The 27,742-nt window shown below is 43.3% G+C and overlaps 1 protein-coding gene across 1 annotated transcript in view; it reads left to right on the top strand.

The window, feature by feature from the left end:
• The window catches only part of SMOC2 (SPARC related modular calcium binding 2), a 441,990-nt gene that overhangs the window by 384,085 nt on the left and 30,163 nt on the right, over positions 1-27,742 (top strand). Inside the window, exons 11-12 of the mRNA XM_066595994.1 lie at positions 7,083-7,330; positions 22,554-22,600. Coding sequence (XP_066452091.1) covers positions 7,083-7,330; positions 22,554-22,600 — 295 coding nt within the window. The remainder of the gene's footprint in view (positions 1-7,082; positions 7,331-22,553; positions 22,601-27,742) is intronic.

Below are 27,742 nucleotides of genomic sequence, written 5' to 3'. Positions count from 1 at the left end.
TTTCCCAATTAGCTCCTTGTTAGTGGTCTGAGATACAGAAACATTGGATATATATCGAGAATTGTTTAGCAGCTCCTCTCTCAATCAAATCTTTACTTGTAAACTGCTTATGGAGTTTGCCTCCACCTCCCTGTCTTTCCTCGCTGACCTATATATCTCTACAGGAGTTGGAAATATTCCATGATCACACAAAGCCCCAGGGGGCCATTGCAAATGAATCTATTTTCTTGGATTTGCTCCAGCATACTGCCCCTATCTAAACATCTCTCGATGGACCTAATTAGGTATTTCCAATCTCGCACAATTAATACAAGGAGAATCTCCTATACCATATGAACAGCTGTCATCTTAATACTGTTTGACTACAGGGGAGTATTATAAATACCTACAAATTCATCATTTCTTCAGTGCTCACAAACACTCAATGTTTTAATGTAACCTGAATATATTTAGGATGTTTTCAAGGGGAATCAAGAGATTGAAACTAGAGATGAGCGAGCATACTCGCTAAGGACAATTACTCGAGTGAGCATTTTCCTTAGCGAGTATCTCCACGCTCGGAAGAAAAGGTTCGGCGGCCGGCGCGGGTGACAGGTGAGTTGCGGCGGTGAGCAGGGGAGAGCTGGGGGGAGAGAGGGAGAGAGAGAGATCTCCCCTCCGTTCCTCCCCGCTCTCCCCCGCATCTCCCCGCCCGCTGCCGGCAGCCGAATCTTTTCTTCCGAGCGAGCAGGTACTCACTAAGGGCAATGCTCGATCGAGTAATTGGCCTTAGCGAGTATGCTCGCTCATCTCTAATTGAAACCCATATATACTTTGTTTTATGACCAAGGAAATTTCCAGAAAATGTACCCATTAAGAGAATGGAGAGTATGTTAGCACAAGAATTTAGCGATAAGGAGTGAACTTAGTGACGAGCTTTTCACTTGACACATAAAACTGTCAAATGTAGTTTACATGTAGACAATAATGAAAATAACCTTGCAATGGTATTATGCACCAGTTTGTTTAACCAAATATACCCTAATTGTGCGGCTGACTGTTGAAAGAATTGTAGTAGCAGGGATGCATTGCTTCATATATTCTGGAATTACCTTGTTCTTCAGCAGTATTGGGAGTCTATATTTCAGCTCTTATCCTTCTTGGTTAGATATATGATCCTGAAACTTCCATCTGTAGCCCTGATGAATAATGGGTCACATGTAATTCCATTGAGATACTAGGTACTGGGATGTAAAAAGCTAGCCTTATCGAATCTTGTTACATTGAGACACTGGAAAAGCTTAGACATCCCTTATATAGGAGAAATTATAACTCTGATAAATTATAATTATAGTTATAAGAAAATGCTTTCATGCAAGACCCTTACTCTTTCTAAATTAACCATATATGGTCAGCTTGCATGTCTACTGCATATTGAGATGACTGTACATTCCTGTTTTCTCTGCAATACTTTGCTGCTGCCTCTATTCAATTGATAACTACCTGCAGCTTACTTACCACTTCTTTTTTTCTATGTTTAAAAGTTTAATGCTAATGTACATTTCATTACATTGCTCAATTATAGTACAATTCATATTTCTACCAGTTAATATGCTACAATAGTTTAATCTACTCACGTTTGCTAAGTATTTTGTTTTGAAAATGAAAATTCCAATAAAAACCATTGAAGCAAAAAAACAGTTTGTTGGACCCATTGTATTTCCCTTCTTCTGTTAGAAGCTCCAATTCTCCTTGTTTGTTTTCCTATGCTCTGTGCATTCGTATGGAAGCATTTTAGTTTGTGATCGGTATCTCTTGCACCTCTAATTTCCTTCTGATTTTTTTGCCTCTGTTGTTTCTTTCTTTCTGCTTCTAATAGAAAGAATGTTGATTGTGTTTATTAGTTGTATATTTTTACCTGAACTTTCCCTTCCCATACTGTTCTAGTTTAAAGCTCTCCTAATGAGTGAAGCAAGGCGCCTGCCAAATATATGCTTTCCTATCTTTGTAAGGCGCAACCCATCTCTAGCAAGGAGTCCATCATATAGGCAATTCACTCCATGGTCTAGAAATCCAAATCCAGACTGACAGCGCCATTGATATAGCCAGTTGTTCACTTCTAGAATCTTGTTGCATCTCCTTATTCCATCGCCGTTCTTCAAGTTCTTTCATTTTCCTGCTGAGGCCTGCAGGGTCCTTTTTTGTAGTGTCATTTGTCCCTACATGTATTAGTGGGAATGGGTAGTGTTCTGTAAAACTGAAGAGTCTAGAATTCACGTAATGATATTTAACCTCTAAGATATTACTAAGTGTAAAAAAATACCACTCAACACTTTATACATTAGCTCCTTTATGCAATGATGTGTCAACGTGTAAGAAAAAAAATACTTAAAGGGGTTGTCCCGAGGCAGCAAGTGGGTCTATACACTTCTGTATGGCCATAATAATGCACTTTGTAATGTACATTGTGCATTAATTATGAGCCATACAGAAGTTATAAAAAGTTTTTTACTTACCTGCTCCGTTGCTGGCGTCCTCGTTCCCATGGAGCCGACTAATTTTTGGCCTCCGATGGCCAAATTAGCCGCGCTTGCGCAGTCCGGGTCTTCAGCAGTCTTCTATGGAGCCGCTCGTGCCAGAGAGCGGCTCCGTGTAGCTCCGCCCCGTCACGTGCCGATTCCAGCCAATCAGGAGGCTGGAATCGGCAGTGGACCGCACAGAAGAGCTGCGGTCCACGAAGACGGAGGATCCCGGCGGCCATCTTCAGCGGTAAGTATTGAAGTCACCGGACCGCCGGGATTCAGGTAAGCGCTGTGCGGGTGGTTTTTTTAACCCCTGCATCGGGGTTGTCTCGCGCCGAACGGGGGGGGGGTTTAAAAAAAAAAAAACCCGTTTTGGCGCGGGACATCTCCTTTAAATTTGATATTGGTGGCTAAAAGTCTGACCCCAGAAGAAAATTATATGCACAATACCTTACATGCAAAGTTCATATTCCACTTAGGTATATTTCGACATGCACATCTTCATAAAATCACCAGAACTGGAGGGACTAAACATCTAGTTTTAAGTTGCAATTTATTGTAAAGAAAATGTAAGTCTATAAAATGAGGAATTACACTTCTTGAAAAGTAAATGCAGCTTACTCTAAACCCTATACATTTCCTAAAAGCAGATATCCTGCTGATTTCAGTTGTCTTGACAAACTGCTGGCAACAAAGTTCAACTTAATGTAATTTTGTGGCAAACAGGAATGAAAAAAAAATCATTAGAACGAACATTTGCACCTCTCACGTGCTAGCAGATGTTTGCATACAAAAATAAACATAAACATATTAAAAATAATAGATCAAGATGTGAAAAGTTCAGTTGAACCACAATCATCTACATCAACAAGTGCCTGTGCTTTCAAAAATGCTAAAACAGAGGCCATGAAATATTTGGCTGTCATAAGCCAATGTGTTAAAAATATATACTGAACACCACAAATACTACTGTACTGCCAAATCTAAATCTTGAGAATGCACAGCGTACTATGTATAAAAATACAGCTTAATCATTTATATACACAACTGTCATGCAACTTTGTATCAAACAGTGCTTGTAAGTAAATATGTATGGAAATTCAAATTTGCTTATGTAAACAAGATGTACTCTGCAAAAAACTTAGATGTGAGAAGTTCATACATACCACATGTCTATATTCACAGATGCATGTGTTAAAGAAGTGCAAAACCTACAGGAATGCGCCACCCAAATTTTGCATGGAAAATAATTTGGGAACTATATAGCTTTATATAGTATATAAGTATTTATAGTAGTTCTATATATTATATGTCATTTTTCATCCTCATATACAAACTCTAATCCTGTAAATTTGTCAACAAAGGTGACTGTTATATCTTTGCGGGACGTATTGGTTGCGCCCGACATGGATGAATGTATATAAACCTCTATTAACATGGGTAGCGCAAATGGGGACATGGAAAACTGACCTAAGACCATTTAATGCAGGAGATCTCTGCCTAAAAGCGGATTGCTCATCCTGATGAGGGTGACTCCATGTCAGGAACTTGGGGTGATCTTGATTTTCCCTAAATGGTGACAGGCCATAGTGGCAGAGGGTAGATGACAGACATTATGCAACTGACCACAGTAGTACAGGAAATGAGATGTACAAACACCCCAGAAGTAATAGTAAATAGGTGGAAGACAGCTTCAGACAGTGAACAACTGAGCAGACTAGATACAACTTCAGACAACAAGTAAGAGAAGGAGTCAGTTTGAAAGGAAGTCACAGACCAGAAGTCCAACTCTACCATTCTATGATTTTAGATCTTCAAACAGCCTGTTCAGATAGGGAGTCAGACCAGAACAAATGATCAGACCAGAATGAATTAATTACTGGTGCCATCTGTGAGGAGGAGCCAAAATAAATATACACAGACTAATGCTGATTTGTTGGCTGGGCAGTGCCACCTCTTAGCCAACCAATCTACCTACACACAGGCACTGTTAGCTTCCAATGTAGCAGTGACAGTGAACATGCACCGGTATGGGGATCCTGTGGACAACTAGTTTCAGATGGGCATAAAATAGATTTTGTTTTGTTTCCATATTTAGGAAACAATACTCAAATCTCTTGGGGTTCATCAATAATAGATTTAGATAACTCTCATTTTGATGGACCATTGGAGGCAAGTATGCTCCTGAATTTGTAAGAGAGAGGGGGTGATAACATAAACAAAAGACCCTGTAATCCCCTCTGTCAGAAGACCCCCTCCTCATTTGCACTGAATGGAAAGCCTGCTGTTTGTTTTACTCTATTTCTTGTTATGTAGCATCTAGAGAATCAAAGTTGTTCTTTTTAAAGATAAGATTATTGGCTTAGAAATAAGACCAATACAGATGCTATAGATGCAATACAGCCTTTGGAAACACAGTAAAGAGTGAGTACTGCAGGCATATGCAGTTTTCACTTTCTCTCCCAGTTTATCCGCTTCTGTCTTAGACTGTGCTGAAGCTAGAATTGCAGTCTTGTTTTCAAGTCAAAATTCTTAACTTTAATCCAAGCCTAAAATTGATACTCTAGCTGCCATATAACCTGAGATACAGCTATTAGTACTAAGTCAGATGCTCGAAGAACTCTACCTACTTAAAAAAATAATGCATAGTGCCTACTATAAAAATCTAGGGAAAGCGAGATAAAAGTATTACATTTTAAGGTTTGGGCTAGACATTTTATTTCCTGTGAAGGTGTAACATTAGTATTATAACAGGCAAAAATATTTTAGACAATTGAGCTCTGACCTCAACCTTATTGAACATCTTTGGGATTAATTGTAATGCAAATTGTGAGTCAAACCTCATCACTTTAGTACCTGAGCATACAAATGCTCTTTCAGCTGAATGGCCACAGATTCCCACAGTAACACTTAAAATATTGCAGAATACCTTCCTAAAGAATGGAGTTTATTATGCAACCAAAGGGGACTCATCTCCATACTCATATAAATGCCATTGGCTTTGGCATGAGGTACTTCACAAGCTCATGTAGATGTGATGGTCAGGAGAATCTGAGAAGATTCTTTCAGAATTGTATTTAATGTATTTACTAAGAGAGGCATGTCAGGAGACCTCTTTAAATCATGAAAGAAGGGGGAAGCAGGACAAGAATGAAGAGTGCTCCTAAAAGACAAAACAAGGGCACAGCACTTCCATGGATAGTAGTTCCACATGAGAATAAATGGAATCTAAAAAATTGCACTAGGGGCATAACAACCAAAACCACATAATATACTCCCAGATATGCAGCATCCATAGTTAACCACTGCTAAGAGGGGTAGGCCACAGATGCAGAAAAAAAACACTAAAATACAATCTGCACAACCAAAAGAGATGTAAAGAGTATTTACCGGTTAAGGGTGACTACCCACTACAGTTGTTTTTCACTGCGAAATTCGCAGCGTTTTTTTTCTCTAGGGGTCTATTGGACTTGTTAATGTTAAAATCGCGACCGCGCAAAATCGCAATTTACCACGAAATCGCGATTTTGTGCGATCGCGATTTTAACATTAACAAGTCCCATAGACCCCATGAGGAAAAAAACGCTGCGAATTTTGCAGTGAAAAACAACTGTAGTGGGTAGTCACCCTTAACCATCAGTCTCTTTATTGGAATATCAGAGATGTGTTTTGGAGCAAAAACCTTCTTCAATCTACAGACATGTCATAGGCATAGGACAAAGCACACATATTTATGCAAAAGAACACCACACTAAATTAATAATAAATGTTCCTAATGGCCAATAATGATACATCAAGTCAGCATATATACAAAAAAAATGTACTTGTCACATACAAGGGAGCCTGTGTATCTTCAGCATCCCATCTTGATTCAGGTGGTGCAAATGCACCTCTAACATACGCATATAATAAAAAGGAGTCATCTTAGAGCTCTCAGGGAATGCACATAGTGTGTAATGAAATAGCGGTAGCTATCTTGGTACATCCCGCGCATGTGTCTACAAAGCAATTCCATGTGAAGTAGCGGTGGCCACATTGGTGAAACTCATGCATGCATGGGTGCACACAATGATGAGAGCTGCCATCCACGTGTACCCCAAAATGAGTGCCATGTGAAGTGGTGTACCCATATTGGTGTACCTCACGCATGTGTGGGCACACACAAAATTGGCCGCCATCTTAATGCACCCAAAATCGAGCGCATAATAAAATTAGCGCTACCAATAGGAAAACACGGAAATCCAAATGGCATCAAATCTAAAATTTTAAGTTGTAAACTCCTGATTAAAAATACTTCAAAATTTGACATATAGAAAAAACATATGTATAGTAAAATTAATAGTCACCTGGTCTTTGTCTTTTTTAATCAATTACTGCAGGCACAGCTGAAAGTCACTTTGCCAAAAATTCTCTTCTAATAACCTCTAGACCAAGCATTTCATTATTCACCATTTGACAAGCAGTTCACAAAACAGTTGGACTGCACCACTGTGACAACACATAACCAAGAATGGCTAACCACTACTAAATCATCATAGACTGTCTCAGACACGCCTTTTATGTGTTCTTCATTTCTACTAGGGTTTCAGAGCCAGATCCAAGCCATACTTTGGAAGAAAGAGTTGTTCATTGGTACTTCAAGCAACTTGATAAAAATTCAAATGGGGACATTGGAAAGAAGGAAATCAAGCCATTCAAGAGATTGTTACGAAAAAAATCAAAGCCAAAAAAATGTGTGAAGAAGTTTGTTGAATACTGTGATGTGAATAATGACAAGTCTTTGTCTGTCCACGAATTAATGGGATGTCTTGGCGTTACAAAAGATGAAGGTAAAATATTTATTAATGAAAACCAATTGTATAAAACATTCTTCTTTAGGACAACCAACCCATGTAAATTGTTTACGTTTATTAAAATTGCCATTTTATGTGTGAGTCTTAAACTGAAATTCAATATCGACTTCTAAAAGACAGTTAAATTTACATGTGCTCTCAGCAGGCATAGAGTTACGCTACAATTTGCACAATTTTCTAACTTTACTAAAGTTAAAGCTATCAGAAACTTCCTGGAATTGTGGCACACAATTTTAACTGCAAAACAACGTGAGTGTCAGCTTAAAAAATCCTTAATTTAATATAAAGGCAATATGCCACACATTGAAAATCAACATACAAGTGACAAGCACAAAAGTTAAAATGGAAAATGCAACATACATAAAAAAGCTTGTGGGGCTAATATAGCAATGTGTTTCGAGAGATATATAATGTGTACTCTCTTTATCAAGCCTAAATGTAAATGACACATAATGCCACTATTTATGGATCCAAGGAGATCAATGACCCGGAACAGGAAATGCTTGTAAAAGGTTAATAAGCAAAAATTCCAACAATGCCGTCTAAAAACAAATTAAAACATGAATAATCAGATTGTTCCTCTATACACATAGTATTGGAAAGCGCCTCACCACACGATGATTAAACATATGGAAGATTACTGTAATGAATTCTCACTACCCTGACAGACTTATAAAGTTGGCAAATACAAAAAACATGTGCCTACACACTAAGACACATGATGGGGTGCGTAAGTCCCGTGACATGGTGAGAACTCCTAGCCCCACGGACAATAAAGTTTGAGGATTCAAAAAAAAAAAATGGATGTCTTATGTTACCAGATGATGGCTGGCTGCCATCTTTAAAGGGGTTGTCTCGCGAAAGCAAGTGGGGTTAAGCACTTCTGTATGGCCATATTAATGCACTTTGTAATATACATCGTGCATTAAATATGAGCCATACAGAAGTTATTCACTTACCTGCTCCGTTGCTGGCGTCCCCGTTGCCATGGCTCCGTCTAACTTCGGTGTCTTCTTGCTTTTTTAGACGCGCTTGCGCAGATCTATCTTCTCCATTCGGCTCGGCTCGGCATCATCGGCATTTTGGCTCCGCCCCCTTGTACGCGTCATCGCGAAGCTCCGCCCCGTCACATGTGCCGATTCCAGCCTCTGATTGGCTGGAATCGGCACATGTGACGGGGGCGGAGCTTCGCGATGACGCGTACAAGGGGGCGGAGCCAAAATGCAGATGATGCCGAGCCGAGCCGAATGGAGAAGATAGATCTGCGCAAGCGCGTCTAAAAAAGCAAGAAGACACCGAAGTTAGATGGAGCCATGGCAACGGGGACGCCAGCAACAGAGCAGGTAAGTGAATAACTTCTGTATGGCTCATATTTAATGCACGATGTATATTACAAAGTGCATTAATATGGCCATACAGAAGTGCTTAACCCCACTTGCTTTCGCGAGACAACCCCTTTAAGAAGGTCATATCAAACAGGAAACAGTGTTAAATAACAAGTTGTCTCACTGCCCTGACAAACTAATAAAGTTGGCAAATACAAAAAACACACTTGTGCCTATACACTTAGACACATGATGGGGCAGGTAGTTCATGTGACGTGGTGGAAACTCCTTACCCCACAAACAATAAAGTTTCAGAATTCAAAAAGGAAGTGAATATCATGTGTTGCCAGATGGTGGCTGGCGGCCATCTTTAAAGAGGTCGTGTCAAAGAGGAAACAGTGTGGAATAGCAGGTTGTCTTATACAGCCATATATGTAAGGGACTCTAAAGGGGTATAGTGACCTCTAGTAGCTGTTGCTTAAAATACTTCAATAAATTTTTGTAAATACCTTTAATTGTATATATATAAGTGTGGCGCAATCCAGAGTGTGTACCACCAAAACAGTAATAAAATGCAAAAGAAAAACCACAAAAGAAGAACCAATTTTTAAAGCTAAAGTACTGGTGCAAATCCATTGATAAATTGCTCCATTTAGTGAAACTGGCCCTAGAGGGGTTGTCCAGTTGCAAACTATTGATGGCCTATGCTTTCTATACCCTTAGGACAGGGTATGAATAGTAGATAGGCAGCAATCCACTGCTCAGGATCCTTGTGGATCAGCTGTTCACTGGGCCAGTGTGCTCATACACTGAGCTGATTTATACAGAAAACAGACAGCTCCCTACTCCTGTAGTGGCCTAGCCTGGTATTGCAGGCAAAGTTCCCATTTTCTTTACTGGAAACGTTGTCTGGAAAACCAAGCACAGTCATTGTTGTAGAAACAGAGCTATCTGCTACCTGAAGAAATCAGCTCAGTGCACAAGCACACTGGCCCAGCTGAATGGTGAGGGGCCTGTGCGGCAGACCACCAATATTCTACATCCAGATAGGCCATCAGTAATTTACAACTGTTCAGTACCTTTAACCTCTTCCCTATGTAACCAGTTTTGACCTTCCTAACCAAGCCCCATTTTTTTCAAATTTAACATGTGTCACTTTATCTGGTAATAACTTCGGGATGGATGTACTTATCCGAATGGTAAATTTACAGAAAATTCAGAAAAATTCTCAATTTTCAAACTTTGAATTTTTCTGCTTGTAAGACAGTACTCATTCCACACAAAATAGTTAATAAATAGCATTTCCAGTTTGTTGGCATCAAATTTGTAAACATCTTTTTTTTAAGAATGCTTAAAAGTATAGGGGCAATTTTTTTTAAATTTTACAGAAAATATTCAAAATTTATTTATTAAGGGACGAGTTTAGTTCTGAAGTGACTTTGGGGGATCTATTTATTAGGAACCCCATAAAATCACTCGATTTAAAAATCTCCAGCGTTTAAAGTTTTCAGAACAATGTACCTACACAAAAGTAGGTTATGGAAATTAAAAATGACTAGAGATGAGCGAGCGTACTCGTCCGAGCTTGATGCTCGCTCGAGTATTAGGGTGTTCAAGATGCTCCTTACTCGAGACGAGCACCACGCGGTGCTCGACTCCATTACATTTCCTTCCCTGAGAAATTTGCTCGCTTTTCTGACCAATAGAAACACAGGGAAGGCATTAAAACTTTGTCCTGTGACATTCCAGCCCTATCCCACCCCCCTGCAGTGAGTGGCTGGGGAGATCAGATGACACCTGAGTATTTAAATCTGCCCCGCCCGCGGCTCGCCACAGACACAAGCTAAGAGAGATCAGGGAAAGTGCTGTCCTGCTGTACCTGCTATAGGGAGAGTGTTAGGTGTTATTTTAGTCTTCAAGAACCCCAACGGTCCTTCTTAGGGCCACATCTGACCGTGTGCAGTACTGTTGAGGTTGCTTTTAGCAGTTTTGCACAATTTTTTTTTGGTATATCGGGCGTGCAGACCATAGCGTCCTCAGTCTGCAGTCATTTTACAGAGTATAGGGGCAGTACTGCTGAGGCAGGGACAGTGGTACAGGGAAATCCATATACAGGCTATATCACAGGCAGTGGGCTTTTTCCCAAAAAGTGGGAAAAAAATACTATATTTGGCCTGCCTGTGACCGTCTTCAGTTTACGGCGTGTCTGCTGGGCGTAGTAGTCGCTGATTAATACCCAGCCTTGCGCATAATTGTTTCCTGGCTGCACTGTGCTTTCAGTAACCACAGTCATCCTCCAACAGGGAAATCCATATACAGGCTATATATCACAGGCAGTGGGCTTTTTCCCAAAAAGTGGAAAAAAATACTACCGTATATACCGGCGTATAAGGCGACGGGGCGTATAAGACGACCCCCCAACTGTCACCTTATACGCCGGTATTCAGTGGAGAAAAAAAAAAAAATTTTATTACTCACCTCCCACGATGTTCTGTCGCGCTCCGGCAGGATGTCGCTCGCTCCGGCAGGATGTCGCTCGCTCCTCGTCCCCGCCGCAGCATAGCTTTCTGAATGTGGGGCTTGAAATCCCCGCTTCCAGAAAGCTAATACACACGCCGGCAGCCATGACATCATTGAATGGCTGTGATTGGCTAAAGCACACGTGGCTTCAGCCAATCACACTATTCAATGACATCATTGAATGGGTGTGATTGCTAACACGTGCGCCTTCAGCCAATCACAGCCATTCAATGATGTCATTGAATAGTGTGATTGGCTGAAGCCACGTGTGCTTTAGCCAATCACAGCCATTCAATGCTGTCATGGCTGCCGGCGTGTGTATTAGCTTTCTGGAAGCGGGGATTTCAAGCCCCGCATTCAGAAAGCTATGCTGCGGCGGGGACGAGGAGCGAGCGACAGCCTGCCGGAGCGAGCGACATCCTGCCGGAGCGCGACAGGACGCCGTGGGAGGTGAGTAATAAAATTTTTTTTTTTTACACTTTTTTTTTTTTGTATTACCGGCGCATAAGACGACCCCCGACTGCAGAGCAGATTTTTCGGGGTTCAAAAGTCGTCTTATACGCCGGTATATACGGTATATTTGTCCTGCCTGTGACCGTCTTCAGTTTACGGCGTGTCTGCTGGGGGTAGTAGTCGCTGATTAATACCCAGCCTTCCGCATAATTGTTTCCTGGCTGCACTGTGCTTTCAGTAACCACAGTCATCCTCCAACAGGGAAATCCATATACTGGCTATATCACAGGCAGTGGGCTTTTTCTCAAAAAGTAGAAAAAAATACTATATTTGGCCTGCCTGTGGCACATTTAATTACAGTGTTCTGTTTCTGCTAATCTCGTAATACACCATGCTGAGGGGTAGGCCTAGAGGACGTGGACGGGGCGAGGACGCGGAGGCCCAAGTCAGGGTGTGGGCACAGGCCGAGCTCCTGGTCCAGGTGTATCGCAGCCGACTGCTGCGGGATTAGGAGAGAGGCAAATTTCAGGGGTCCCCAGATTTATCTCACAATTAATGGGTCCACGCGGTAGACCTTTATTAGAAAATGAGCAGTGTGAGCAGGTCCTGTCATGGACGGCAGAAAGTGCATCCAGCAATCTATCGACCACCCAGTCTTCTACGCCGACCACAGCTGCAACTCTGAATCCTCTGGCTGCTGCTCCTCCTTCCTCCCAGCCTCCTCACTCCATTACAATGACACATTCTGAGGAGCAGGCAGACTCCCAGGAACTGTTCTCGGGCCCCTGCCCAGATTGGGCAGCAATGGTTCCTCTCCCACCGTAGGAGTTTGTTGTGACCGATGCCCAACCTTTGGAAAGTTCCCGGGGTCTGGGGGATGAGGCTGGGGACTTCCAGCAACTGTCTCAAGAGCTTTCAGTGGGTGAGGAGGACGATGACGATGAGACACAGTTGTCTATCAGTGAGGTAGTAGTAAGGGCAGTAAGTCTGAGGAAGGAGCGCACAGAGGATTCGGAGGAAGAGCAGCTGGACGATGAGGTGACTGACCCCACCTGGTTTGCTAAGCCTACTGAGGACAGGTCTTCAGAGGGGGAGGCAAGTGCAGCAGCAGGGCAGGTTGGAAGAGGCAGTGCGGTGGCCAGGGGTAGAGGCAGGGCCAGACCGAATAATCCACCAACTGTTTCCCAAAGCGCCCCCTTGCGCCATGCCACCCTGCAGAGGCCGAGGTGCTCAAAGGTGTGGCAGTTTTTCACTGAGAGTGCAGACGACCGACGAACTGTGGTGTTGAAGGTTTGTCGCGCCAAGATCAGCCGGGGAGCCACCACCACCAGCCTCATCACCACCAGCATGCGCAGGCATATGATGGCCAAGCACCCCACAAGGTGGGACGAAGGTCGTTCACCACCTCTGGTTTGCACCACTGCCTCTCCCCCTGTGCCCCAACCTGCCACTGAGATCCAACCCCCCTCTCAGGACACAGGCACGACCGTCTCCCGGCCTGCACCCACACCCTCACCTCTGCTGTCCTCGGCCCCATCCAGCAATGTCTCTCAGCGCAGCGTCCAGCCGTCGCTAGTGCAACTGTTTGAGCGCAAGCACAAATACGCCACCACGCACCCGCACGCTCAAGCGTTAAACGTGCACATAGCCAAATTGATCAGCCTGGAGATGCTGCCGTATAAGCTTGTGGAAACTTAGGCTTTCAAAAACATGATGGCGGCGGCGGCCCCGCGCTACTCGGTTCCCAGTCGCCACTACTTTTCCCGATGTGCCGTCCCAGCCCTGCACGACCACGTCTCCCGCAACATGGTACGCGCCCTCACCAACGTGGTTACTGCCAAGGTCCACTTAACAACGGACACGTGGACAAGCACAGGCGGGCAGGGCCACTGTATCTCCCTGATGGCACATTGGGTGAATTTAGTGGAGGCTGGGACAGAGTCAGAGCCTGGGACCGCTCATGTCCTACCCACCCCCAGAATTGCGAGCCCCAGCTCGGTGCTGGTATCTGCGGCAGGGTATGCTTCCTCCACTAAACCACCCTCCTCCTCCTACGCAACCTCTGTCTCGCAATCAAGATATGTCAGCAACAGCACATCGCCAGCAGTCGTTGTCGTACGGCGTGGCAGCACAGCGGTGGGCAAGCGTCAGCAGGCGGTGCTGAAACTACTCAGCTTAGGAGAGAAGAGGCACACGGCCCACGAACTGCTTCAGGGTCTGATAGAGCAGACCAACTGCTGGCTTTCGCCGCTGAGCCTCCAACCGGGCATGGTCGTGTGTGACAACGGCCATAACCTGGTGGCGGCTCTGCAGCTCGGCAGCCTCACGCACGTGCCATGCCTTTCATTTGCTGGTTCAGCGGTTTCTAAAAAGCTTCCCACGCTTGTCAGACCTGCTCGGAAAGGTGCGCTGTCTCAGCGCACATTTCCGCAAGTCCAACACGGATGCTGCCACCCTGCGGACCCTGCAACATCGGTTTCATCTGCCAGTACACCGACTGCTGTGCGACGTGCCCACACGGTGGAACTCTACGCTCCACATGTTGGCCAGGCTCTATGGGAAGACAGTATGTCGCTGTATAGTCAGAGCACCCTCCTGTCTATATCTCAGCGCGTTTTGGAGGAGGAGGAGGAGGGGGAGGAGCATGAGGAGGAGGGGGAAGAGACAGCTTGGCCCACTGCTGAGGGTACCCATGCTGCTTGCCTGTCATCCTTTCAGCGTGTATGGCCTGAGGAGGAGGAGGAGGATCCTAAAAGTGATCTTGCTAGAGAGGACAGCCATGTGTTGCATACAGGTACCCTGGCACACATGGCTGACTTCATGTTAGGATGCCTTTCTCGTGACCCTCGCGTTACACGCATTCTGGCCACTACGGATTACTGGGTGTACGCACTGCTCGACCCACGGTATAAGGAGAACCTTTCCACTCTCATACCCGAAGAGGAAAGGGGTTCGAGATTGATGCTATAGCACAGGACCCTGGTGGACAAACTGATGGTAAAATTCCCATCCGACAGCGCTAGTGGCAGAAGGCACAGTTCCGAGGGCCAGGTAGCAGGGGAGGTGTGGAGATCAGGCAGCATGTACAGCGCAGGCAGGGGAACACTCTCCAAGGCCTTTGCCAGCTTTATGGCTCCCCAGCAAGACTGTGTCACCGCTCCCCAGTCAAGGCTGAGTCGGCGGGAGCACTGTAAAAGGATGGTGAGGGAGTACGTAGCCGATTGCACGACCATCCTCCGTGACGCCTCTGCTCCCTACAACTACTAGGTGTCGAAGCTGGACACGTGGCCTGAACTCGCGCTCTATGCCCTGGAGGTGCTAGCTTGCCCAGCGGCTAGCGTCTTGTCAGAGAGGGTGTTTAGTGCAGCTGGGGGAATCATCACGGATAAGCGTACCGCCTGTCAACTGACAGTGCCGACAGGCTTACACTCATAAAGATGAACAAAGCCTGGATTTCCCCAGACTTCTCTTCTCCACCAGCAGACAGCAGCGGTACCTAAACAATACGTAGGCTGCACCCGCGGGTGGAAGCATCGTTCTCTATCACCATAAAAAACGGGTACCTTTTCGCTTCATCAATCTGTGTATTATATTCATCCTGCTCCTCCTCCTGAAACCTCACGTAATCATGCCGAAAGGGCAATTTTTTTTAGGCCCACAAGGCTCAGTCATATTACTTTTGTAAACAATGTTTATACGTTTCAATTCTCATTAAAGCGTTGTAGTGACACATAGTGCCTCAAAAACATCCCCCTCCTCCTCCAACAATGAAAACATTCTTGGCAAATACCTTTGCATTGGTCCGTCTGGAGGCAGTCCAAGAATTTCACTTTTAACGACACAACAAGAGAGCCCCCCCCAACCACCACCACCCCCATCCCCCCGCCACGGCCCACTAAATCGCGACCACATTCCCACCAACGCGGTTACTGTTAAGGTACATATTACCAGTCTGACTGGGGCATGCACTGTGGGCCGAAGCCCACCTGTATTATATCTGACGTTAGCCCTGCTGAGCAGGGCACTGCAATGGGATACATTTATGTACCACCAATGGGTTCCAGGGAGCCAGCCATGCTGTGGGTCCACAGGGACTTCACATTACGGATTTGTACCTGCCAGTGTCTATGTATTAAAAACCCCGGTCAGGCTGGGGCATGCAGTGTGGGCCGAAGCCCACCTGCATTTAATCTGACGTTACCTCAGCTGTGCAGGGCACTGCAATGGGATTTGTTTATGTACCGCCAGTGGGTTCCAGGGAGCCACCCATGCTTTGGGTCCACACGGACTTCACATTAGGGAGTTGTATCTGCCTGTGTCTGCATGCCCCAGTCAGCCTGGGGCATGCAGTGTGGGCCGAAGCCCACCTGCGTTTAATCTGATGTTACCTCAGCCGTGCTGGGCAATGCAATGGGATTTATTTATGTAACGCCGGTGGCTTCCTGGGACCCACCCATGCTGTTGGTCCACACGGAGTTGTACCTGCCTGTGTCTACTTATGAAGAACCCCAGTCTGACTGGGGCATGCAGTGTGGGCTGAAGCCCACCTGTATTTAATCTGACGTTAGCTCTACTATCCGGGGCACTGCATTGGGACAAACTACAGGAGCAATACAGCGCTAATGAGATGTGCACAGCTACGCTAGCATTGGAGTCCGCTGTAGGCACGCGATTGCTGAGGGTTTGTGCAGAGGCCTATGTCCTGGGTGCAGTGAAAGTCCGCTTCCAGCCTAGGATTGCTGAATCTGTTTTTTGTTCATGTCTTGGGTTTCCTAGGACCCACCTATGCTGTTGGTGCAAACTTAGTTCCCATTGCGGTGTTTGACCTGTTTGGCACAAAGGCACTGACTGACTTGGGTAGGGGGCAGAGCGCTGACGGCTCTCCCCTTGCAGTGTGGATTGAGCTATGTGACACCTTGACAGAATGAATACTGTGTGGCACATGGATTCCCCATTGCTATGCCCACGTTTGCAGCTCCTGATGGAGGTGGCACAGGATTGGAGTTCTCATTGCTTCTGTACAGCATTGTGGGCTATCGCCCCGCCCCTTTTAAAGAGGGTCGCTGCCTGGCCCTGCCAACCCTCTGCAGTGTGTGCCTCCGGTTCCTCCTCATGGCAGACGCACTTATAAATAGACATGAGGGTGGTGTGGCTATGAGGCCAGCGTGTAGCATAAGGGCAGCTGAAGACTGCGCAGGGACACTTTGGTGTGCGCTGTGGACACTGGGTCGTGCGGGGGGGTTGGGCAGCATGTAACCCAGGAGAAGTGGCAGCGGAGTGTCATCCAGGCAGTGATTGTGCTTTGTTGGAGGTAGTGTGGTGCTTAGCTAAGGTATGCCTTGCTAATGAGGGTTTTTCAGAAGTAACAATTGTTGGGGGGGGCACTCTTGCCGCTATTGTGGCTTAATAGTGGGACCTGGGAACTTGAGATGCAGCCCAACATGTAGCCCCTCGCCTGCCCTATCCGTTTCTGTGTCGTTCCGATTACTTTCTTGAATTTCCCAGATTTTCACAAATGAAAACCTTAGCGAGCATCGGCGATATACAAAAATGCTCGAGTCGCCCATTGACTTCAATGGGGTTTGTTACTCGAAACGAACCCTCGAGCATCGTGGGAAGTTCGACTCGAGTAACGAGCACCCGAGCATTTTGGTGCTCGCTCATCTCTAAAAATGACATTTTTTTTTTCAAAAGCACATAGATTTACCCCCATTTTTTAATTTTCATGAATGCGGACCCCCAGATGTAACTCCATTTTGCAAACTATGCCCCTCAAGGATTTCAACTAGGGATGTACTGAACATTTTGACTTTACAGGTGTTTGGAGGATTTTGTTAACATTGGACCCTGAAAACGAAAAATTATAATTTTTCCAATAATATATAGGTTTAGCCCTGAATGTTTCATTTTCACAGGTGGGCGGACAATAGGAGAACAATCTAATCAATATCTATCCTATATGTGGACATAAACTACTGTTTGGGCACATGACAAGGCTCAGAAGGAAAAAAGTTGAGATTTTGCTGGAAAAAAATGTTTTTATGCCATGTGATAGTGGCAGAGTTATTGAGGTACCCAGTCCAGTGGAATTCCCTGAAAAGTGACCTCATTTTTTACAGTATTTGCCATGCAGAATAGATAACATAATAACTATAGAATGAAGCATGGTAATACCAAATTTGTATGTTTTTTTACCATAGTGAATCATGTTTTATTGCAAAAAATGGCAATTTTTATGCTTATTTTTTAATGTAAAATTTTGTTAGATCAAAATATTTTTATTTCTTTTTATCCACATTTATTCATCCCACAAGGGGACTTGAAGATGCAATTGTTTGATTGCATAGACAATAGACTGCGCTAATTATGTAGTGCAGTGTATTCTTGCAAACTGACATTTTCTTTACCGACAGTAAAGCCACCATAGATAGAAAAACCAGAGGCCATCATCACCCCACAACTGGTTTATGCGGGGTTGATGGTGTGAGTATGGAGGCTCCAAACCATTGAAATGCCATGGTCACCATTGACTGTGGCATTTAAGGGGCTAACTCTGTTCCTAGTGGCTGCAGCAGGACTGTGGGTGTCAGTTACAACCACAATACTATTTTGATTATGGGGCTGAGCTTCTGAGCTTTCTTGTAACTAGTGCCATAAACATATTCACAAGAACTACTACAAGAACTATTGTCCCATTGTGCCATATCTGTACGGTGCATGATGGGAAGGGGGCTAAAGTCAGTCCTGTTTTTTAAATTCAGGAAACACAACATGTTATTTCACATACATTTTTACATTATTTAAACTATCTACTTTTACTGTTTAATGTACCTTCCATGAAGATTATATCACATTGCACATGCATGAGCATATACATGCATGTTTGTGTGAGTTTTCTATAAAATACCTAGTTTATGTTTGCATTGTAAAGTCTTAATATTGGCAATTTTAAACTAAGGTAAAAGCAGATATTTACAGTAAACTGTAGACTGTTTTCTAGTTTTTCTGTTAAATGTGAAACCCATACAAGGAGAGCATGAGTAGAATGGGTATGTAGACATGCACTTAGTGGCATTGTTTACATTCTAAAGGTAAAACCAGACGGTTATTTTATCTTAATGCCTTTTATTCCTAGAAGGGATTAGAAATTTAACACTGGGCACAAATAAATGAGTTTCTAACAGTAATTGAGTGGATGAAAACATTCTCCAGGCAACGTTGAAATATTGAGTTGGAAATATTCCAGCTCTTCAAAGTGTCTTTTTTTACTTTCTTTTGAGAAATCTTTCAGGAATGGAGAGCAGAGCAGACACCGAGAACTTTATTAAGGTGAAATGCTGAATCACTTTATCTTATATAAATATTAATTACAGCAATATCCAAGTGTCAGGCAAGCCCTTCAGAATCGAGCAAGAGTAGAAAAAAAACTGATATGTTGCATTAACTTTTATTAATCATATATTTTTTTATCATATATATATATATATATATACAGTATATATATATATATATATATATATATATATAAATGTATAATAAAAATCCACAAGAATCACGGATCAAAACATGAGATAAAAACACACCCCACTTGGTGTCACATGCAAATAAAAAACAGAAGGAGTTTTGCCAAGATAAATAAATATCAGGAATAGGTCTTATCTTTGTTGCAAGTCCAATTCAACGGATTGAAGGGGATAGTAACAGAGAAACTGTCCTTAGTTCTACACCACTATCATCAGCCTGAAAAGTCTACCACAGGGCAAACGCCCTGACAAGGACGACCCTATCTGTCCTTTATATAACTAAACTATCATATCCCTGTATAACATGCTAATGTGATAAATCCATTGTTTGATGAACTCATCAGGGGAGATTACACACGTCAACATATACTATGGGCACTGTACATTGATGATATCTTTGTAATCTGGCATGCTACACAGGAAGGTTTTTCTGATCAGGTTTATCTTCTCAATGTGATTGTGATTGATCTCCAATTTATCTTTGAGATTTCCTATGAAAAATTCACTTTTTTGGATGTGGAGATTCTGAGAGCAATATTGGGGTGTTTAAGGACTAGAGTATTTAGAAAACAGACTAACTCACTGTTAAGATAGGGTTGCAATCATCCAGTGCCTCTCTAAAGTGACATCCCTAAAGTCCAGTACATGAGGGTACAATGCAACTGTTCGAATAGGGAGGATTTTGTTACCCAGGGATGGCACCTGAGAACTTGCTTCAGGAAAAACGGTTACCCAGATAAGGTCTTATGTCTGGCATTTTGTCATGCTTTGAACATAGATCAGGGTCAGTTACTTATCAAAAAGAGAAAAATAGAAATGGGTGGGGACAAAGTAGTTCCCCTTATTGCAACATATGATAATGGAGCATCAACTGCTAGGGAAGCTGAGATATTGGGACATCTTACTGATGGATGAGGTTATTAAAAAATTTGTTGGCCCTCACCCACATATTACTTTCAAGAGGTGAGATAAACACTTGCATTGTAATTTTTTGCCCATCCCCAAACGGAGGACATGGTTAGATGTTTTGGTGGTGGGATGTTTTAGATGCAGAGGATGCATAGCTTGTTAACATGTCAGGGTGGATAAGACTTTTTTGAGTTCTATGAGTAATGAATTACACTGTTACAAGGGTATATTTTCTTGTGTAAAAATCTGTGTTCTTACTTATGTTAAGGGTGCTGAATCCAAATAAGGCAACAAAAATATTCTGTCAGACAAAATAATTAAATTATAGACATCATATGATATTCAATATTGTACCATTTTGTTACAGTATATTGACCATTAAAACTTTGGGCTTCATTTATAAAAACTGTCTAACAGTAAAATTGTCTTTGTTGTCCATGGCAACCAATCACAGCGCAGCTTTAATTTCAGAAACTGCTGAGGTAAAATGAAAGCTGTGCTATGATTGGTTGCTAGAGACAACAAAAATAGTTTTGCTGTTAGACAGTTTTGATAAATGAGGCCCCATATTTGCCTAGTGAAACAATATGGCATCTCACATATTCCAAAACAAACCAGACAGATTTTGCAATTTTAACATTTGAGAGACATAAGAAGATATCATCTGTAATACAGAGACCTACAAGTATTACTTTGGATGTGGAATCGGAGATCAGGACAAGACTTGGGGCCCGCATTTCTGTTATGCCACTTGCTATGTGAAGTTAAGAAACTGCTGGAAAGGTCCAGGTAGATGAATGTCATTTGGGGTACTCATAATATGAAGAGAACAAAAGTACCACATGACAGACTGTTGCTTCTGTCTAACAAACATATTAGTAAGTTATTCAGGGGTACAACAGGGTGTGCTCAGTTATTTAAGGGACAGATTCCAGACAGGGTCGTCCTTGTCGGGATGGGTGCCCAGTGGTAGGCTTTTTAGGGTGATAATAGTAGTACAAAATTAGTGGCAGAGAAACTGCCTCTGTTCTTCACTATCTCCTTCAATCCATTAATTTAGACCTGCCACAGAGATAAAACCGATTTCCGATATCACATTTATTTATCTTGGCAAAACTCTTTCTAGTTGTTATATATATAAAAACACAGGTATGATTGATGAAAGTTACGCTGAAACATATTCCTTTTTTGCTGCTCTTGTTTATCTTAACCTATATAAACTAGAAGAGTATAATGAATTTTCCCAAAACTGGCATTTCACAACTATCATATACTGCACTTCATATGCATATAAATGGCCTGATTGCAGTGAAATGAAGTAAGTACAATGTTGGGATTTTCTTACCCTGGAAAGGATGTGCAGCATAAATAAATGTAAACAGCTTATAGCAAGACATTTTAAGGTACTTTAAGTACAGAGAATCATAAAAAATGATCATAGAAATCTGTTACCATAAGCGTAAAGCCTAAGAAAAACGGCACCTTGAAAAAATGTTGAGCATTTAGAATATGTGAAATTATCGTCATTCTCATGGAGCTGAAAGCACCAACTATGAATTGACTCTGCTCAGCTGCACAATCCTCTGAGACCTTTTCTTTTGTGGAGTGGTCAGAAACAAAAATGTCATAGTCAGGTTCAGAGAAAGTGCAAAGTAGGACAGCTGTAATAGTTGCTATCCGAAGCATTTATTATTTACATATTGCAGACAATTTTACAAGGTTACAACTGTATTAGGTGAAAAGTATAAACTTATAGGAAGTCTTTAAAGGAGAAATATAAAATCTATTGCTGCTGGTATGTGCAATGTAAGGAAACACAGTAAGGGGTGATTCACATCTGCGTTGGAACCTCCAGTTGGAGGTTCTGTTGCAGATCCATCTGGAAATACCAGAAGAAAAAGCATTGCATGCAGTGCTTTTTATTCCATCCCAAAACCGGGTTTCTGGGCGGAAAGCAGGCGGACCCGATTATAGTCAGTGAGGTGCACCTGGCGCTGTTCGGTTCTATCCGGAGACGACGGCCACTGGGATTCTCTTTTCCTGCTCTCCAAACGGAGCAGGAAAGCGGAATCCTCAATGCAAGTGTGAAAGCACCCTTACAGATATCTTATATTTTTATTTAAAGAGGTTGTATGCTTTAGTATATGGAGGTGATTGAGGGAGGGGTAGTCTGCTATTTAGGACCCACAATTATTAGTCAGTCTGCAATGTATGAACAGTGTTCAATGAATACTGTACTTATAGAGATTTAGAAGGTGGAAGTACTCTAGTATTCTCTCTGCGACCTTTTCATGTAAGTAAGTATCACTTCTACATCTGCAAGTGAATACAGTATAAAAAGCATCATGTGCAAATTTGACTTTAAATATTGCTATCTTAATCAATAGAGCCATTTTGTGTCTACAGACCTCTGAGGTATAAAGCCGGTACTCTACAACCAAAAATATTGAGCTCCTTTTCTTTTTTTAGGAACAACCCCCAAAAGTAAGGGAGAGAATCCATCATCTAGTAAACAAGTAAGTGCAATGTCAGTCTATTGTTCTGTGTAGGTCTTATTTATGGGATGTTGATTGAACAAGAATGTTCATCTGAAAGTTTTTTTTCCCTGATCATCACCCCTTGCAAAAGTGCACATCAGCAGCTGACAAACGAGCAAACTCATTGGCTGCGTTTCTTCCCATGTAAACAAGGAGATGTGCCACAGAAGAATGTAATCTTTATGGAATGATTGTGCTAGCAGTCGTTTATTCACATACCAGTGAAAACAAATGAACAGCAGGAATGAGATCTCATTGACATGCGAATGTTAATTTGGTCTCCTTGATAAAAGTAACTTCTTGGCCCATGTAAAGGGTACTAACCCAGACAGGTGTGGGAAAGTTCTTAATGGCTTCATATGTACGTTTATGTGACTATTATTGCATTTCATTGTTCATATTCCAGTTTTAGCACCTGGTTTGGCAGACTTACAGGATGAAGTGACTCGGGTGCTACATTTTTAAAGGGCTTTTCTGGTACAATAATATTGATTACCTATCAGTGGGATCCATCACTCCAGTCCACTACCGATCAGCTTATTGAAGAGGTAGGGCTCCCACCCACTGGCGTTTTTTTCTCCACTGCGATGCGATTCTAAAGTTAAAGTCTCACATCGCAGTGCGAGAAAAACGCAGGCAGATATCCCAAAATCGCTGGGATATCACTGCGACATCGCCAGTCTTTTCAATGGGGCCAGTGGCAGCAGCGCTAGCCCCATTGAAAAGATATGGAGAATGCCGCGGACTTCTGCCCCGGGGACCGCGGGGATGAAGGAATCCTCTGTCACAGCTGTGGCAGAAGTCCGCGGCATGCTATCCCATTGCTTTCAATGGGATCGGCACTGCTGCCGATCCCATTGAAAGCAGTGGTTTCTGACAAGCCCCGCAGAATGATTATTGGAGAAGGGCTTGAAATATAAGCCTTTCCCCGATAATTATAAAAAAGTGGTTAAAAAAATAATAAAAAAGTTACTCACCTCTCCTGCTGTCAGCCACGTCCTCCGGCTGGCTCCCCGGCACTGCTACTGAGCTCTTTCAGCAGATGGGGATTTAAAAATCCCCGCCTCCTGAAAGGGCTGTGCAGATTGGCTGAGGGCTCAGCCAATAGCAGCTACTGCTTAGCTATTGGCTGAGCGCTCAGCCAATGGCAGATAGCTCTTAGCTATTCATTCATGACAGCTGTCACAGCTGTGGCAGAAGTCCGCGGCATTCTCCATATCTTTTCAATGGGGCTAGCGCTGCTGCCGCTGGCCCCATTGAAAAGACTGTCGCAGCGATATCGCAGCAATTTTCTCGCACTGCTCTGCGAGAGTTTTCACTTACTCTCGCAGCGCAGTGGAGAAAAAAACGCTAGTGGGTGGGAGCCCATAGTGCACTCAAGTGAGCACCGTGGCCTTTTCACTGCATATTGGGTATAGCACGATACATTGTATAGCATCTGTGCCTGGAATAGCAACTCGGTCCTGAATAGGTCTGAGCAGCTCTTAGTCCATATGACTGATGAACATAACAGTGCATGGTTGAGAAGAAGCCATTGTCTCTTCAAACAGCTGATCAGTGGGGTCCCAAGTGGCAGACCTCCACTGATATGATAGGTCATCAATATCCTAGTCCCAGAAAACCACTTTAACCTTTTAGTGATGGCCCTATAGTGTTTTTATGTCCTGCAGCTGCAGGACGTGTATGGAGGGAGATTGTGATGCAATCTCCTTCCATACATCGCCGGTGTCAGCTGTTTCTTACAGCTGACACCCGCGGGCAACAGCCCCGACAAGCCACGCAGCCGATTGGGTCTGTTAACCCTTTAAATGCAACTGTCAGTTCTAACAGAGGCATTTAAATCCCCCGAATGATGTTCGGGGGTCCCGTAGGCCCCCCTCCCCCTTCCCCACAATGAGATCGCAGGGAGCCTTACAGGAGACATGGCAGCCAGGGGCCTTCTAAGTGGCCCCAGGGCTGTCTTGGCAGTATGCCAATCAAGCCATCCCTGTGGGGTGACTTAATAGACTGCCTGTCAGATTGCAGTATGATATAATGCTGTGGCATTACATCATACTGCAGGAGCGATCAAAGCATTGCATGTTGTGGTCCCTCAGGAGGACTAAAAGAAAATGGAAAAATAAGAACAATAAAGTTTTACTAATTATTTTAAAAAATTAAAAAGTTTAAAAAACCTTATACCTTTTTTACAATAAAATAATCTAAATAATAAAAGAAAAATACATATTAGGTATTGCTGTGTCTATAAAAGTCTGATCTATCAAAGTAATACATTATTTACCCCACATGGTGAGCATTGTCCAAAAAAAAAAAAGAGTCAGAAATGTGCTGTTTTGGTCACCCTGTCTCCAAGAAAGAATGTAATGAAAAGCAATCAAAAGGCCATCTGTATTCAAAAATGGTACCAACTGAAACTATAGGACATACTGGACCAAATGAGCCCTCAGACAACCATGTCGACGAAAAAATAAAAAGGTTATTGTGCGCAGAAATGGAGACAGAAAATAATTTTTAAAAATTAAATATCTTTTGAAAAAAATACAAGTAGTACAGCAAAAGCAAACTATATAAGTTTGGTATCGTAGTAATCATACTGACCCATCAAATAAAGTTATGAAGTCATTCTTGTTGAAATTTGTGTGCCGTAGTAACAAGACACGTCGAAAGATGGCGGAATGTTGTTTTTTTTCCATTTCTCTCCAATTAGAATTTTTGTAAAAGTTTTTAAATACATTATATGGTACATTAAATATTACCATTGAAAAATACAACGCGTTCTGCAAAAAACAAGCCCTCATACAACTAGATTGATGGATAAATAAAGGAGTTACGATTTTTTTAAAGAGAGGGAGGAAAAAACAAAAATAGTAAAAAAAAGCTCAATCACATACAAACAGTTACAAAGGCAGAAATACACAGCAGCACTCACAAAGTTCCTCCTTAGGCCTTAGTCACACGGGCGTTTTTTCCTGCGGTTTGCGGATCGCATGACGGATGCGCATCCGCAAATCGCGTGACCGGGGCCGAAAAATCGCCCGAAAAAACTGCTCCTAGCCGCGTTTCAATAGAAACGGGCCGGAGCTGTCCAGCGCATTGAATTCAATGGAGCCGGCAATACAGCCAGCTCCATTGAAAGCAATGGGCTGTGGGCGATCTCACGATGAATTTTCGGGAAGGGCTTAAAAATATAAGCCCTTCCCAGAAATTCATCCAGAAATGTGTAAAAACAAAAAAAATATATATACTCACCTGGTCCCGGCAGACGGAGTTCAGCGCGGCCGGCCGGCAGTTCTCCTGAACTGCTGTGAGTAGTATTCAGCAGCTGGGGATTTAAAATTCCCACCTGCTGAATGAGCTGCCTCTGATTGGTCACAGCCTCACCAATCAGAGGCAGCTCTCACTCACCCATTCATGAATTCATGAATGGGTGAGTGAGTGCTGCCTCTGATTGGCTCAGCGCAGGGACCAATCAGGGGCAGCTCTCAGCTGAATGACAGCTGAGAGCTGCCCCAGATTGGTCCCTGCGCTGAGCCAATCAGGGGCAGCTCTCAGCTGAATGACAGCTGTGTCCGATACCATTGCAAAGCAATGGTTTTATAAAATCGCCGGACGCATGCGCAAATCGCGCGAAAAAACGCCCGTCTGACTGAGCCCTTAGAGTGAGGTGGAAGAGATGAAAGCCACAAAACAGGCCAGAGCCAGGAGGCCTAATGTGTAGTCCCGCAAAAAGCAATATTAATGGCAGCATAAGAAGGAGTAAAAAATAAAATATAACCTCAATTTCAGTAGTTTTAGCTGATGACAAAACAATCTTGTCTTCATTTTCAATCTGTTACTTCAGAGAACAGAATGTTTGGTATAGTAAAAAATTAAGTATGAGGTGTGTTTTATTAATTGCGTGTGCAAGGGGCCTAAATGTCTCCCAACATGTTAACAGCAGGTGAAAATTAACCTTTTAAAGACCAAGCGCAGTAAATATATGTTTTTAACCACTTCTGCCTTCTCAATTTCAGGCTACATAGGGCTCTACACAGCTATGTAGTACAGAGAGAAAGCTGAAGTGTTACTTCCGCTATTCGATCCAACAATCACATGACCACCGGATGCCTCCTGTCATTGCAGAGCTGCAGGGTCTTAGCAGACACAGATCAGCTCTGTTAGTGACTACTGTCACTAAAGGGGAATGTTTTCTCCTGTAACTCGGGGTCCGATGGATATGCGGAGTTACAGTGGAAAAGTGGGAAATTAATAAAATGAAAGACCATATGAATGACCCCACAGGTCTTATATGTCGTCATGGGGGACAGAGATGTTAAAAAAATAGATACAAAAATAAGTTAAAAAAATTACAGAATAAAATAAAAATATATACATAAAAAAGAAAAGGATCCATACTAGAGATGAGCGAACGTACTCGTCCGAGCTTGATATTCGTGCGAATATTACGGTGTTCGGGATGCTCGTTACTCATAACGAGTACCACGCGGTGTTCTGGTTACTTTCAGTTTCCTCTCTGAGACGTTAGCGCGCTTTTCTGGCCAATTGAAAGACAGGGAAGGCATTACAACTTCCCCCTGTGACGTTCAAGCCCTATACCACCCCCCTGCTGTGAGTGGCTGGGGCGATCAGATGTCACCCGAGTATAAAAGTCGGCCCCTCCCGCGGCTCGGCTCAGATGCCGTGTGAGTTAGTGAGGGAAAGTGCTGTTCTATTGGAGTTGCTGTAGGGAGAGTGTTTGTAGTGAGTGTAGGCATCAAGAACCCCAACGGTCCTTCTTAGGGCCACATCTACGTGTGTGCAGGCTGCTTCAGTTAGCAGTGGAAAATTTTATTTTATTTTTTCTCAAAATCGGCAGTGCAGAGCATTGCACCCGGTATTAGGGACAGAAGTGGTGCTTAGGCAGGGAGAGTGTTAGGAGTGAGTGTAGCCTTCAAGAACCTCAACGGTCCTTTCTAGGGCCAAATTTAACCGTGTGCAGTACTGTGCTGGCTGCTGTTAGCAGTGTTGCATTTTTTTTTTTTTTCAAAAAATCGTCTGTGCAGAGCATTGCACCCTCCATTGATACTACAGGGACAGAATTGTGTAGGCAGGGCCACAACACAGTTATTGTTCATTGAATAT

This window comes from Eleutherodactylus coqui, chromosome 3 (genome assembly GCF_035609145.1).
Source record: "Eleutherodactylus coqui strain aEleCoq1 chromosome 3, aEleCoq1.hap1, whole genome shotgun sequence".
NCBI lineage: Eukaryota > Metazoa > Chordata > Amphibia > Anura > Eleutherodactylidae > Eleutherodactylus > Eleutherodactylus coqui.
The sequence above is the reverse complement of the archived record's forward strand: the minus strand, read 5'-3'. Positions and strand labels throughout refer to the sequence as shown.